The sequence below is a fragment of the Rattus norvegicus genome, chromosome 20 (genome assembly GCF_036323735.1).
Source record: "Rattus norvegicus strain BN/NHsdMcwi chromosome 20, GRCr8, whole genome shotgun sequence".
NCBI lineage: Eukaryota > Metazoa > Chordata > Mammalia > Rodentia > Muridae > Rattus > Rattus norvegicus.
The window spans coordinates 18,649,224-18,665,609 of NC_086038.1; the positions used below are offsets into that span (position 1 = coordinate 18,649,224).

A 16,386-nucleotide genomic window follows, 5' to 3' on the forward strand; every position below is an offset into this window, starting at 1 on the left:
TGATCTACAAAAGAATCCATATCTGACGCTTGCTTCATTATAAGGAAGACGGAATTTATATCTTTATCTCCATAATATGGTTGACTCTCAAAAGGTATCATGGGGGAAATCTAAAAAGCATAACTATAGTTTGAAGACCCCATACATCACAAGTACCTACAGTGCCCTAAGATACAAACATGACATGCTTACCAAGTGCAAAGGAACCAATTCTGGTGCCACTCTACAATATTCGTAATACTCATCACGAATGTGTAATTACTCATTCATAAACGCTCCAACAGCCTCAAGGATAAATGGGCCCGGTGATACCAACACACACCAACATTCTTCCCAAAACAGGCAAGAAACCCACACATGAGGTGGGCATACCCTGGACGCTACGCATTCAAGCTTGGCCATCTCTACTTTCGTACAAAAAAGCTAACCTGGTTACAGGTCTGCAATGCCTGCAAATTGTCCCACACCAGTGATGATGAACAAACAGTCTTGTTCCAAAAAGGCAACAGTTTACGGTGACAGTGGGGTGGGCCAAGGACATGAGAACCTGCCTCACCCCTTACTAAAGCAGAAGGGCTAAGGGAACCTCACTCACAAGGGCACAACCCCATCTGGCCATTACTATCCACAACCTAGTGCTTGACCCGTGGGGACGGTCACACCGTAGACATGTGGCGGCTTGGTGATTCTTTAGATTCAATGGCCTGAGTGCAGAAGAGGGTGTTAGATCCCCTGGAGCTGGAGTCATGGGCTGTGGTGAGCTGTCTGATGTGAGTCCTGGGACCTGAACTCGGGCCCCTGCAAGCGCAGTAATCACTGAGCCCCACTGCAGGCCCTGAGAGACGTTCTTTTGAAGTCCTTCTATGGTTTATAATGTTGAAAGGAGCCACCGAATTACCATGTGGCTGCATATTTTATGTTTTAGTGACACCCACTTCATGAAATCCTCTGTGAGCATGGCCGATTCTGGTTGGTCTATCAGTTAACAACACCCCGGGAAGAAGGACTTGGGGGAAAGTGTAATTCATTTAGGATTTAGCACCTCCAGAGGCTGGAACCTTTCCCTTACAGTCTTTTCTCTTAGTCCTTTCTCACCCTTCCGTTCCAGTTCTCCATGTCCCCTGGCACAAAACAGACAAGAAGCAAACCAAAACCAAAACCCTTTCCTCTCCCAAAAACATCAAAGGTAAACTGAACAGACCTAGGTCACAAGCCAGAGAGCCACACTTGTGTGCGTGCAAGGCAAACTCACCCAGGACATGCAGGGCTTGTATCTCAGGTGTTCCAGATAACTGACACCCTGGGGACAGAGTTAGGGAAACCTGCCTGTCTCTGACCTAATGTAGTCTCCTCAACTAAAACTACTTGTCAAAAGCCAAGACCACCACCCAGGAACTTCCAGCGACTATCTCAAAAGGAAACCACAGCCCAGAGTTAAACCCCGTTGACTTGACTGAAAAACCAACTGGCTACAGGCAAGCTGCGCTTCCCCATTCTCTGTCACAAGAACGAGTTTCTGACAGATGCTTCTGGAAGAATAGAGCTGTGTCTGCCAGAGCAGAAAAATCAGGTCTAAGGGAATGTTCAAGAACACGACAGGCTTTCTATCTACGTTTCTCCTCTATTCCACATTTGGAATCTGAATACAAAAACTTCCCTAACAGACATAAGAGTCAAGTGCACTGTGACACCCAGTGAAGCCATTTTCCACTGTGTCACAGGCATGCTGGCCCACAGAACCTAGAAGAAGAGGGAGAGGCCAGCATTCCAATTCCTCCTGTTACATCCCCAAGCCTCTGGGAATGGAAATGTGAAATATCTAGGAGCCCATGACTGATGACGAAGGGTTTTCATCTCAATTTTTTTTTTTTAAAGTTACAGTTCTCTGTTAGAGTGGCAGGCCCCGGTGTTGATGAAACTGGGCACCCGCATTCTGTAGTCATGGTCCCCCTGGAGCTAGGACTGCCTCCAGGACTATGGTGACCATGGGTTGCACACTGTGACCACCCAGGAGGAAAAGGTAGAGAAAGACAATGTGACCAAATGGACTTACAACTGCTGAGCCAGTCCCTAGCACTTTCGAGCCGTTTATGAGTAAATTCGACCACTAGGACCAAGGAGCTCTCCCAGAATAGTCCAAGAACAGCCTTAGAAATGACATTTTCAAAGTGTAAGGCCCTGGGTTTGGTCCCCAGCTCCGAAAAAAAAGAACCAAAAAAAAAAAAAAAAGACATTTTCAGCAGAAGAGAAGTGGGGTGAGGTAGAAGGCCATCAACTAGTATTATCCTCAGAAGTTAGAACATGAGCCTTACAGAAGGAAAACCACCGGAAGGAGTAGCCCATGATCTAGGTCTCGTAAGAGAACAGATGACAAAGGACTTAGCCATCGCCCGTGCCACCACAAATAGACACAAGTAAATACACACCTTCCCTTTTGAGCACACATTCAAAGGAACACCAGTGTTTATCTCTGAGCACATTAATAATCACCAAGTCAAATCGAGGCTTTCAAAGGGGTGAAAGAAATACAAGACAAAACTGTTTATAAATAAACGAGTTCATGACTAACTTCAAGATTAGAATCCCTTGCAGCTTTGACCTGGAGGATCTGTGCCTCCGATCCGTGGCACCTTAAAATTTCATAATAGGCTTATGAAATTTCTCTGTAGGCAATTGGTTCAGGGTGTTTATTTTCCAAACCACATCATAATTTAGAGCGTATAGAAAAAATGTCTCTTCTTCTAAAACATTGACCCGGATTAGTGGACGTGTCAGGAAACTCACTCATGCTGGGCTCAGTCAAGTAGCTGTAGCGCTTACGTAAGGCTAGGGATGTGAAGCTCTGGCGTCTGTCTGCCTTCTCAGCCTGAAAAGGAAGGAGAGAAGACAGTGTTTCCACCTCCTCCGTGACACCTTTATGCCCTGACACATTTCACTGGATGGGATGGCCATGTCCTGTCCAGCCTTAGGCCCTCTTATTACCCCCCTTGGGCTTCTACCCAATCCCACCCTGAACTCTCAACCACATGACCGCACCTCGGCAGGTTGAGGTACACACACAGCAGACTACACAGGACTTCAGAGGGCGCAAGGTGAGTCCCTCCCCACCCTCCCCCGGCTCGTTACCTTGAAAGCACACACACATATCACAGAGCACGCTCACTACGAGGTACAGAAAGCATCATTCTAATAGCCATTGTGGGGACCGGGGACAGGCACGTAGCAGAGATGAGAAGACTAAAAACAGGTAGATGGTCTTGTCGGCCGTTGTGAGACTTGAATGGCCACTATTATTGGCACATGGGCTTTTAAAAAAATCCAATTACAGGAATATGTGGAGGTATCAGGGAAAAACTCTTGTAAAACTGAACAATGGTACTCTTTAAAACACAGCTTACAATCTCGTGCGTGCATGCGTGTGTGTGTGCATGCGTGCGTCTGTGTGTGTGTGTATGTGTGTGTGTGTGTGTGATGTCCTCTCCTAGCTTCCACAGGCACTACACTCGTGTATGCACACCCACACATAAACACATAGACACATAGTTTAAAAAAGAAAATCCTTTTTTAAAATGGCCAAGACAAATTCTTTAGCCAGAATGGCAAAATATCTATCCACAGTCGGTTAGAAAATATTTTTACATACGTAAGACATAGTTGATTTGTACAACACAATTCCATATGATAACCAAAGTCTTGAGTTACAAGTGACAGGATAAAATGGGCAGAGGGCAGTGGAGAGTAAAATTCGCCCGGGGAAACAAGAAACAATATTAATTCGCTGCATGGCGATCTGTCATGTTTAAAAATGCGTGAGCAGCTCCAGGTCTTTTCACTCGCTATGGCTTTTGCAGAATGCGCTGAAGCACCCGTTCATGCACAGCGAGGAAGAGTGAGCCACCTTCAAGAAAGCTAACTCCACCTCAGGATCCGCTAAGACGCACGAGGTCATTTTGGCTGTTCCCACACCTGAGCCCGCAGAAAGCTTTTCCACGCATATCTAGTATCTAGTCTACCTTGGATAGAATAAGAACAGAAGTGTTCATATTACCTCATCATCTTGATCTGACTCTGTCTCCTTTTGGTCCCAAGATGCATTGCAGAGACAAGGAATATTATAATGGACAGCAGGGAAAACAGTGTCAGGATATGAGAAGGACTGAGTAGGAGTACACAACGCAAGCTGATTTAGAAAGCAAAGCAAAAGCAAGAGAGCCCAGTAAAAACAGCAGCGCGGACCATACACCCAAGGCAAATTAATGCGTGACGATCATTTGGAAGCATAAAGATCTACGGACTACCAGCAGAAGCAATCCACAGAGGATGCCATCATACAGACTCATAGGAACAGGACACCATAGCAACAGGACGGCAACTACACACTGAGACTAACACGACTCGAGTTTCGGGGGCTTTTGGAGTGTCACAAAGCATTCCTTAATTACATACCAAGGGCCCACTGCCCCGAGACCAGGGGTGAAGTGGAAACAAACCATTTTAAAAGATACCTTTTTATGCGCCGGTAGAGTAATATTTAAGTTGCAAACAGCCGTTTGGGGTAATCCTTTTGTTGTTTTCGGCTCCTTCAGGAAAGACAGACGGCCGCAGGGCTCTTGGCTGGTGTCTCTAACCTAGAAGAGTTTGGATAACTGATGGTTACACAGAGACTGGTTCTCATCCTGCAGGGGTTTATCAAGCGATCATAGAAGGATGGGAACCCAGGATGAACCTGGCAAAGAGCAGAGGCGCAGCTCCTGGCTTAACCAATAGGACGGCTACTCACTTATCTCACGTGACAAGACATTCTGGGCTTAACCAATGGGGTGGCCGCTTGCTTGTCTCACGTGACAAGCCATTCTGGGTTTAACCAATAAAGATGGCCACTCGCCTTGTTTCACATGGCAAGCTATTCTAGGCTATGTGCATCTTCTGTCTTCCCACTAATTTAATTTCTCAGCGCTTCAGTGTTTGAAACACTGAAAAAGCAAAAGACGGGGAAGAGGGCCCCCTGAGCGAGCCTGAACTCCCCGAGGAAACGGAAATCCAAGGTAACTAAACGTGGTCCATCCTGCTCTGGGTCGTTTTACTTTATAAACACTTCCCTAAAAATAATTATTATATTTTTATTATTATTTTGGTATATTCTGAGACAGAACCTCACTATACAGACTTGGATTAGCCCAGAATTCACTGTGTAGAGCAGGTTGGCATTAAACTCACAAAGACCTGTCTGCCTCCGCCTCCTCCAGGGTTGTGTGTGTGTGTGTGTGTATAAATGTGAATGTTCCTTTGCCAATGTTAAATCTTCACTAGCTTGAAAAATTCACCCTGTTGGAATTAGAACAGAATCTGACCTTGTTCTCTAAGTGGTATTTGGTGGGATAATTCAAACGGAATACATCGTTTTTTAAAAGGTTGGTTCTCTTGGGACTTTTGAAAGACAAACATGCAGAGCCTGTGTTAAAGGGAATTTACCTTGATGGAAAATGGCAGTCTGTTTTCTTTGAAAGAATAGAAGTTAAAAACAAGCTGCTGCCCTCCTTTGGTCAGAGGAGCCAGGTTTCCATAGCAATCAACATAGATGGGCTTTCCTTCCAGAACCTTCCAGAGTAAAAGAAACGCACAATTTAATGTTAACTTGACCTAGAAAGATGGTGAGAGTTTTAAGTCAAATTAGCCTCAAAGTCTGACATAGCATTGAGGAAGTTACAACTGTGGGGTCCTTTGCTTTGAAAGTATGTCTGAGCGCTCACCATCTGGCAGCCATGATCAGTAGCTATTTTAACCAACATGCATGCAACAGGATTAGCTTCCTCTCCCAGCAATTCTAAACATGTCAGAGAAAATGCCTCACAACACTGCCTTACGTAGACTGAGATCTTTCTATTTTGGCTGTCCAATACTCACATGACCTCTGGGGTCTGGAAAAGGAAAATTATGGTCCTATGTGGGGAAAGTGACCTCAAAAATAAAAGCATTCAGCCAGCCCTAGGACAGTGGAGAGTAGTTTAGGCTCCTCCCATTATCTCCTAATCAGCTGAGTGAGTTCAAAGCTTTTAAATCATTTGAGGATGAAGCCATTTCAAAGTTTTAAGATAAAACATGAGTGCCTGTGACACTTCTGTACAGTGTATGCTGCTACAGCCCTCAGATAAACCCATCTCTGGGGAATGCACAGACAGATGCTCATTCTTGTAGCCCAGGTTACCTCGATGTCTTTGCTTCTGGCAACCTCCTCGAAATTCTCCTGCTGCTCCAGGGTTTTGTCCACTCTGTCGTCTGTCATACAGAAGCACCTTAGGGAGGATTCCACTGGGTCGTTTGTTTTGGCAAAAACAACAAACTTGGCCATGTAGGGGACACATATCAACTCTCTGTACAGCTGCGAGGCTAGCCCTACGGTTTCTAACACCTGATGGCAGTCCGCCAGCCAGAACCTGAGGAGAATAAAACAGCACACAGTGAGTGTGAAAATGAAAAACAAACAAACAAGACAAAACTCAACATGAACAAAGGTACTAAAATAAACCCAAAAGTTCTTACAGTGAAGGATATCAGGGGCTGGGGATGTGACCACCTGGGAGAGCAAATGGTTTTTTTAGCATGTTTATCCCCAACATCAAAAACTAATCAAATCATGAAATAAGATGAAAAGCATCAGAGTCTAATGGAGCCTAAACTGAGCGTTATAAACTTGCTCATTTAAATAGCAAAGATATTTGCTCTGTATCAAACAAAAGGCAGTGTATTACTCAGTAATACTTTTCCTAAAAAAATTAATGATCTGTCCTTTCCCATAAATTAAAAATAATATTAAATATATGTAAAAATATTTATATATAAAATATATGAGAAAATGTTTTAAATATATAAAATTTAAATTATATTAATTATATGTTAAATAATATATATTTATTGAAAGTTACATTTTTTACTTCCCAAAAGGTAAGAAAATGAATTCCATGGTGCTCTTGGAACTTTCACTTCCATACCTGGCTGAAACATTGGTTGTGAAAGACACACAGTCCTTTATGAAGGTCAGCGGGGTTGTGCCTGTGATGTCTTCCCACTGAGCCGGCGAGGTCCCTCCTGGGAAGAGCACAGACAGGGTGACTTTATCACAAAGCAGCTCCCCGCTGACTGACTGCCCATCACCAGGCTGCTCTCCTAGCAGCCACTAACTGGCAGCTAGAGGGCTAACGGTTCTGCAGTGCAGTAATGCACTCCGATATACCCTCTTCTGCCAACTGGGGGTTCGCCGGAACTCACAAATACACGAATTGTTTTCTCTTTGTCAGGATCACAAGGGATGGTTTGAATTTGGGGTAAATTTGATAAGTGTATCACCATTACACTGTGTCACTGTAAAGACTTAGTAGCTTCAGGGGGGCATGTGTGTGTGTGTGTGTGTGTGTGTGTGTGTGTGTGTGTGTGTGTGTGTGTGTGTGTGTATGTGTGTGTGTGCATGTCTTTGTAGTACAGAGGAAGACATTGGGTATCTTCCTTCATCATCTACATTTTTTTTCTTTTTTCTTTTTTTCGGAGCTGGGGACTGAACCCAGGGCCTTGCACTTCCTAGGCAAGCACTCTACCACTGAGCTAAATCCCCAACCCCTCACATTATTTTTTGAAACAATGTCTACCATTCAACTAGGCTGGTCCACCTAGGTGCAGGGATCTGCCTGCCTTTCTCCCTGCCCCCCAATGCCGGGATTACAGACAAGTGTGTTGAGGGGATCATGTTTACAACTGAACCATCTCCTTAAGTCTCTAAAATCGCCTCCCCCCCCTTAAGTGGCGTAGGAAATTATCAAGTTTAAGAAGCTGTTCATTTTGCCCCTGGCTGAAATACCACTTTTCTAGGATTGTCGGGGGAACTGGACATCAAAGAGTAAGTCCAGGAAGATGAAAACTTTGTTCACCTTTGACATGAGCTCAGCGACCAACCAGGGAGGTCTGCATTCTAAAGTTCTGTTTGCATTGCTGTGTATGTTGTACGTGTGTTGTGGTATGTGTGTGTTGGACCAATTTGCCTGTCACGGTTGCCAGGACAGTCCCCTGAGTTCTCTAGCTGGGTCGAAAACACCTCATGATATTAAGAGAGGTGACCTGCTATGACACTAATGTCAGGAAACAGCCCTGAGCTTCAGATATATCAGGAGCCCCGTTCCTAACGGAAACTCTTCCGGGGAGAGAATGGAAGAAAATACAGGACTTCTTCCTTGTTCTCCCCCGTGTCTGCGCAGTCGTCAGGGCTGACAGACAGGAGTCCCCTCAGGAAGGGACCAAACCTGTAATGCTGTAGACCCTCAGGAAGGGACCAAACCTGTAATGCTGCAGAGGAGTCGCAGGCTGGGCGTGGTGTCCCCCTTGTACCCATTGGACACGCCTTCTCCCGAGGGTGGGGGCACCGGGATGGTCATGGTGATCGGCTTATGGAATTTCCTCCTCCTCGGCTCCACCGTGACAATTGGGCTAAACGTTGCTTTGTTTCCAAGGATCTTTTTCACAGTCTCCTCTGGTACGGGCTGAGCCTATAGACAAAAGGGGAAAAGTACCTTAAATAAAAGGAGACTTTATTGTTATTATTTCGTTTTAATTTTTAATCAAGATGTAGTTTTTAATTGAGAATCGTTGGAGGACACTTGATGAGAAAATTCATGTCTGTCTTTATCCATTTTTCTCAGTGTAACAAGAAGGCTGAGAAGTGAAAATACAGGAGAGTGGGAACGGTTTCCTCAGGGGAATGGATCCTACTAGCTTGCTGGAAGGAGAGGGAGCCAAAACCCAGAGCAGAGAGAAAGAAAGTGGAGCGACCTCGGCATATGCATCACAAAGACTCACAAAATCATCTTGTGCAATCAATCAATCAATCAATCAATCAATCAATCAGTGTACCACAAAAACTCACAAAATTGCCATGTGCAATAAATAAATAAATAAATAAATAAATAAATAAATAAATAAATAAAATAGATAAATAAATAAATACTCTCAGAGGTAAGGACCCATATATAACCCAGAACGTATGGATTCTAGTCAACCAGGTCCAACCAATTCCACTGTGTCTTTGGAGTCTGGGGAAGTGGTTCAACACAGGAGTCAGGAAGGGGACCTCACCGACACACGGGGTTCTGCATCTCAGTGTTTTACCAACCACCCACAATGTCCCCCACCCCCTACCCCTTGACATGACATTCCAGCGTCACAAAGAAAAGCTGATGCTCATTTATTACTATATTAACAATAAAACGATCGTTTCATTGCTTTCAGTTTATTCTATTCAATAAAGGGAAACAAATGTCAAAGACTAAACTAATTGAAACGAGCGAATGCAAGGACCATTTTTGCCAAGCTTTCCAGTCCGCTCTCTGAACTCAAACAAGTTCCAACTGGTTTGGACAAAGTCCAGCATTTACGAAGTTCTTAAACCCGATAGTGAACAGGTTTCCGTGCAGAAGCAACGTGTTATAGATCAAACTCCAGTGTACTGCCCTATACAAAACCAACAGAGGCTGTGCATGTATGTACTTGTATGTACTTGTATGCAGAGGCTGGAGGTCCCAAAGGGTCTTTCTCCTGCCCTCTGCCTTCTTTTCTGAGAGAAGGTCTTTCATGGACTATGGAGCTGTCAGTTTGTCAGGACTGCCTGGGATCCTCCTGTGTCAGAGCTTCCCTCATACCCAGGGAATGCCACCTCACCTGGCTTTTTTAAAAATGGGAGCAGGGGATCAAACCCCCAGTTCTCTGCTCAGAAGGCGTTTACCAGAAGAGTCACCTCCCCAGCCCCAACGGAGACTCTTAAACAGAAAACTGCTAAAACACAGAACTCCATCGGACTGGTCGGTGAGCTGACTTTACACTTTACCCTTTGCATTTGAGATGAGGTAAAAATCCCCCAAACAGCCTAATTGTCAAGATCACTAAGGATGAACTTCTGGGATGTTTCCAGAGACAGATGTGCTGCCCCTGGGTCGGGGACATGCGCAGAGGACTTGGAAAGTACATGCTTAGTACCTGCAGACCCACACGGATCCTTTTGGTTAAGGCACCCTCTGGGAAAGACGCCTGGACGAGGGGGACCGTGGTGCTGCTCAGAATCCCACCTTCGGGACCAATCTGGTTGCTTTCCTGCTTAATCCGGGAAACCACAGCGAAATACTGGGGGAAATCCTTCGTGATGATTCTGCAGATGCGCTTTGTGCCCAACTCTTCTGGGCTGTCAAGTTCTAGAAGAGAGAGGTTGAGAAGTCGTGAGCGTGTACCTTTGCACAGAGCACCCTGCTAACTACTGGGATTGAAAACAACTTTAAAACTGTTCACTGACTCAAGGTCTCATGTAACCCAGGCTGGCTTCAGACTTGCTAGATAGCCGAGGATAAGTTGAACTTCTGATCCTCCAGCGCTGCCTCCCATTTTCTAAGATTACAGGCCTGCACGTCTAGTTTTATGGGGTGCTGAGGTCTAGTTTTATGGGGTGCTGAGGATTGAACCCAGGGCTTCATACACACCTGTCAAGCACTTTGACAGCAGGGCCAAACCCCTAGCCCTAGAAAGTAATTTTTAAAATTTGAATTGATATTCTAAAATATTCAAATTGGAGGAGAGAGAAATGGCCCAGTGGTTAGAGCACTGACTGCTCTTCCAGAGGTCCTGAGTTCAAATCCCAGCAACCACATGGTAGCTCACAACCATCTGTAATGGGATCTGATGGCCTCTTCTGGTGTGTCTGAAGACAGCGACAGTGTACTCATATACATGAAATAAATAAATCTTAAAAAAAAATAAAACATGCAAATTGAACATACTTATGAAGTACCATGAGACATTTTGGCTCATTATGTACTCTGATGCATGAACCAGTTCACATATATCTATCTTCTCAAAAAATTTTTTCTTTTGGTAAAAAAAAAAAAATCAAAATTTTTCCTTGTAGCCTTTTGAAATGTACAGTACACCATGTCATCTGCAGTCACCCACTTCATTGTGCGGTATCACAGCAGAACGCTTTGCTCTGTCCTAATGCTCAACCTCTCTCCTCCTCTCCCCTACTCACCCCTACCCTCTCCTATTCTCCCTCCTCTCCCTCCTCCCCGCCTCCTTTCCATCATTCAAGCCTCAATGTGGATGAGACCAACTTCGTTTCCTCCTATTCATGTGGGGTCACACAATATTTGGTTTTTGTCCCTTGTTTAACTCCCAATCTAATCAGATTTCTTTCTCTTTAATAGCTATGGTAAATAAAAATATATATTATACAAATAACATATTTTATAGTAATATAACTATAAATATACAGATTATATAATAAAGATATATAAATAAATATATTTTTAATGTAGAGAAAACTATAGGGGTCATAAAATATCAAACTTTGCAAAGATACTGCAAATCTACTTATAGATTCTACTTGGAGGAACAAATGTCTTTAAACACTGGGATCTTGGTGAGCACTAGCAAGCACACCCATAGCTTTGGGTTAGAGCAAACCTTGCTATCCCGAACTAGAAAGCCAGAATCCTTAGTAACCATCTGAAGTGGGTCTGGAGAGATGGCTCAGTGGTTAAAGGTGTTTTCTACTCTTCCAGAGGGTCCCAGTCCAGTTCCTAACACTCATGTTGGGCAACTCACAACTACCTGTAACTCTGGGCCTGGAGGATCTGACATGCTTGTTTGACCTCTGTGAGCCTCTCTCTCTCTCTCTCTCTCTCTCTCTCTCTCACACACACACACACACACACACACACACACACACACACACCAAAACATACTTAAATGTAAAGTCTGGTTGAATGGAGGTACGTTTTAGTTATGTTCATTTATTTACATGTTAAACATGTGTGTGAACATATGTGGAACTCAGAGAACAACTGTGGGAGTTGGTTCTCTCTTTCCACCACGTGGAATCGAACTCAGGTCATCAGGCTTAGCAACAAGTAGCTTTAACCATGGAGTCGTCTTGTCGACCCGAAGACCCTACTTAGTAGAATCAGAGCATTATAGGAAACTGTGTCCTGTCCATCACGGGTGTGTGTTAATTGGTAAAGATCTTTTGGGAATGTTACTGAGGGCCCATGAGATGGCTCAGCAGGTAAAGGTGTTTGCTGGGAAACCTGAACCCAATGTCAGGGACAGACAGAGTCAGCTCCTGAAAGTTGTCCTTCTAACGCCACATGTGTGCCACAGCATCCACAATAATAAATAAAATGACAAATTCAGGAGAATATGATTGGGAACCCTCCATTCAAAATGAAATCTCTTGAACCTAGAAGTCCTGTTTTCTTATAGTTTTTTTCCCCATAGGCTCATGCAAAGCTTCATTGCTTGAAAGGTGAGTGTGGACAGCCACATGGCCATCAACAGGACGTGCCACTCAGCCACATGCTATACAGTCCTGTGGGTGCGCAGAAAGCTCTGGATTCATTCACCTACCAAGTGTTCACAGAAGGCCCGCCATATACATCCTTAGTTACTGGACATGCGCAGGAATTAAAGTTACCACTTGGGTGGGAATTACTCTAATAGAGGGAGTCGGGGAGTCGGGGGTGGGGGGCAGCAGAAGTGCAGGAGCCACCAGAGAAAGTCCAGATCGTCCGTGCCAATGACTATGTCACATTATCACCATGGGGATCTTTTGTCTTTGTCACCAATTTGTCTTTGGGTTGTCCCACAAAGTGGCTCAAGCTGTTCATGAAGACTGCCATGACCATGAACTGGCTTTCAAATCTCCGAGTTTTTCCTAATTCCGGTAGGAAAGACCTGTGCCTTCTGAGTGTTCAAGGGCATCCTGGACCCACTGGGGAGGCGTATTTTGGGAGAGGGGCAATAATACACATTTACTGCCCACAACCTGTGTGTGTGTGTGCATGCCGGGATGTGTACACGTGTGTGTGTGTGTGTGTGTGTGTGTGTGTGTGTGTGTGCATGTGTGCTTGTGTGCCTGTGTTTATGTATGTATACGTGTGCATTCATATGTGCTGGGTACATGTGCACACATTGGTAAGGATTTAATGTACAATCTGCTGTATCCTGGGATCTAATGGGCGACCTGTTTTATGCAAGGCAGGCCACCTGCTTACATTGCTATGGCGTCATCTTTAAAGGCATTCGCGCCATCTAAGTTGAATGTGTGCACGTATCATACAGCAAGCATATGTGTGCGTGTACGCTTAAAGGAGAGCTCGTCTCTGCTTCCTTTTTCTTCTAGGTTTATTTGTCATTTTGTGGTTTTGTTTGCTTTGTTATTTTTGAGACAGGATCTCTCTGCATAGCCCTGGCTGTCCTGGAGTTCACTATATAAACCAAGCTGGCTTTGAACTCACAGACATCTGCTTGTCTCTGTCTTCCGAGGGCTGGGGGCTAGGGAATTAAAGGAATGTACCAGCATGCCTGGCTATTTGTGGTCTTAAGATAGGGTCTCATCTAGCCGAGGCTGGACTTGAACTTGCAGCCAAGAAGGGGGTAGAACTCCTGATCGTTCTCCATCACCTTCCACACGCCAGACATGTTCACAGGAGGTTCCGGAGGCTCAGTGCCCGCAGCTCCTGACATTTTAAGGGTTGGTGGGGCCTTAGGAGCCCTGTATTGTATGCCCCTTATGTTAAAGCTTTTAGCAGATCTCCTGACCCTGTTAAAATCTGCACATGACAATTGACCATCAACATACACATTAACATAGTTTGCAGATAAGCCTCAACTTAGAGAAACACCCGATTTGGTCATCTCATGAACTGCCACAATTGCAGACAAGCAGTAATATACATGACCCCTAGGCACCATCTTTCAATAGGATCATATACACAGCCTTGAGTACTCTGATTTCCAGGACACAGCAGATGAGCGTAGTAACAAGATCTTTCCAAGTCCCCTTGTAACCAGATTATATCATGTTTGTGTGGTTATATCGTGTTTGTATGTTTAAAATATGTGCAGCGTTTCCTCGAGAGAATCAAAAGGAATCAAGAAGTCAAGAGAAATGCAAAAACAAAACAAAACAAAACAATTAGTGATATAGTGGGTTAGAAAGGGAATAGCTAAGGGCAGCCACTGAAGAGAAGGCTGCTCAATGCTTAGACAGTGTAGAGGAAGGTGAAGGTGGGGTCCCAAGAGTAAGGATGGGAAGTGGGGGAGGGAGGACCAGGGAGGGGAGGGACCACCAGCCATGCATACACGTCATGGTGGAATTCTCAGCTCAAGATCTTCCTCAGCAGCAACAGGATAAAATGTAACAATGTATTGTAGGATGATGTCATACAGGTGAGGGTGGGTACAGGATAGAATGGGGCCTGTCATTGGACGAGGAGGAAGGATGGGTGGGAGAAAAGTTTGAGGGAGGAGGAGGAGACTGGAACCAGAAGACTGGAGAAGGCTACGAAGAAGCTGCCACGGGGAGAACATGGAGGCTGATGTTAAGATTCCACTCTGCACATTTACAGGTTGTTATGAATGTTCTTAAGGGATAAATGTGTCGAGGGCTTTGTATGTTTAGGTGGGCAAGTGTATCTTATCAACTGGATCAGAGTTATTGGGGTGTGTGTTCTTTCTTGTGGCGATTTGACTTTGGGGGAGTGTGTGGCGGTAGAGACATTGGGCTGCCATGGAGTGGGGATGTGTGTTTCTGGCAAGATATCTGGCAAATACCTTGGGGCACTGTGGTGCCGGATCTAGAGGGGAAAAAAAAGTCTTTTTTTTTTTTAATAATTTTACAACAGCAATGTATCATTCTGCAGAATCCCATTACCTTCTAGCAACCAACTGAGCACATTTTTATATAACCATCTGCCTAGCCATGTAAGGGGGGTAAAGAGAGAGAGGGGGGAAGAGGAAAATTGTAAGATGTGCCACACAGAATGGACGGAGGCAGGAGGCTGGAGAGATGGCGCTGGTCAAGAGCGTTTGCAGCTCATGCAGAGGACCTGGGTGCTGTTTCTAGGACCCTCACCAGGTGGCTCACAAGGACCTATAACTCCAGCTCTGTGGTATCTGATGCCTTCTTCTGGGTTCTGTGGGCACTGTATTCGGGTGCAACACACACACACACACACACACACACACACACATAGAGTAAAACTTGGGGCTGGAGAGATGGCTTAGAGGTTAAGAGCCCTGAGTTCTGAGTTCAATTCCCAGCAAGCACATGGTGGCTCACATCCATCTATAATGGGGTTCAATGCCTTATGGTGAGTCTGAAGACAGCGATGGTGTCTTTATACATATACATAAAATAAATAAATTTACTTAAAAACCATAAAACAAAATACTTAAAAAGTATGGTCTACTACATGTGTAACAATAGTAAATATATATATTGTGTGTGTGCGTGTGTGTGTGTGTATGTATGTGTGTGTGTATATATATATACATATATATTATGGCTATGACATTTTGCTGTGGATTGTTCTTAAGGAGCTAAGCAACAATAAAATGAGGTAGCTGAATGTTTGGAACCGGCTAACTGCTCTGTGAGTTGTTTAAGGGATGAAGTTGGGAGGGGGAGGGGAGGGGGGGAGGGGGAGGGCAGATCTAGGAGGAACTGGAGGGAGCAACTGCATGAGACTCTCAAAGACTTAATTAAAATATTACATTAAAAAGAAAGCAGGCCAGTCCCCAGCTCCGAAAAAAAGAACCAAAAAAAAAAAAAAAAAGAAAGCAGGCTACTAAAGACCCAGCTGTGGGAGATTCCTACAGATGGGAAGAAAACAGGGCCTTGCGCTTCCTAGGCAAGCGCTCTACCACTGAGCTAAATCCCCAACCCGAAAACAAACTCTTATTTCCACAATGCCATGACTTACAGCTACATCGACTGACCCCGGGGTAGCTTCTCCCATGACTTACAGCTACATCGACTGACCCCAGGGTAGCTTCTCTTGATGCTTTTGACTCTGAAGTCAGTGTGCCCTAAATGTTTGATTTTTCTCCTCACAAAAGATGAGCTAACCACTGTGAAATCACATTAAGCTAAGCAGTGCCTGGCACTGAAGGGCTTAAGCAGTTGCTTAAGGGGTAACCAGGAAACTGGGGGAGTTGATAGAGAAGTGTAAATGATTTCCTGTCTAGAGAGAAGCCTTTAGGCCGCACTTCAGATGCAGGCACAAGGAAGTAGTTGCTATCGTGTGCTCCTTTAAGAATTTTTATAAAGAGCTCTGAGGGCCAGCGAGATGGCTTAGTGGGTGGGTACAAGCTCAATGACCCAAGTGACATCCATGGAATCAATTGGGTAAGGACAGAACCCACTCCTCAATGTTGTCCCCTGACCTCCTCGGACATGCGCACATTCACACACACACGAAAAAAAATTAAAAAGATTTTTAAAATTAAGAGGCCTTAGTGTTCCCAGCTGCTAATCCATAGGGAGGTCTTTTACATCCATGTGTTGATAATTCAAATTAT

The 16,386-nt window shown here is 44.6% G+C and overlaps 1 protein-coding gene across 52 annotated transcripts in view; it reads right to left on the minus strand.

Moving 5' to 3' along the window:
- The window catches only part of Ank3 (ankyrin 3), a 623,484-nt gene that overhangs the window by 47,917 nt on the left and 559,181 nt on the right, over positions 1–16,386 (minus strand). For 24 of the 52 annotated variants that reach the window (XM_063279273.1, XM_039098850.2, XM_063279269.1 and 21 more), the window contains 7 exon segments: positions 10,015–10,226; positions 8,324–8,531; positions 6,990–7,086; positions 6,206–6,434; positions 5,473–5,598; positions 4,506–4,628; positions 2,785–2,866 (listed from right to left, as the gene is read on the minus strand). In XM_063279273.1, coding sequence (XP_063135343.1) covers positions 2,785–2,866; positions 4,506–4,628; positions 5,473–5,598; positions 6,206–6,434; positions 6,990–7,086; positions 8,324–8,531; positions 10,015–10,226 — 1,077 coding nt within the window. 52 annotated transcript variants of the gene reach the window in all.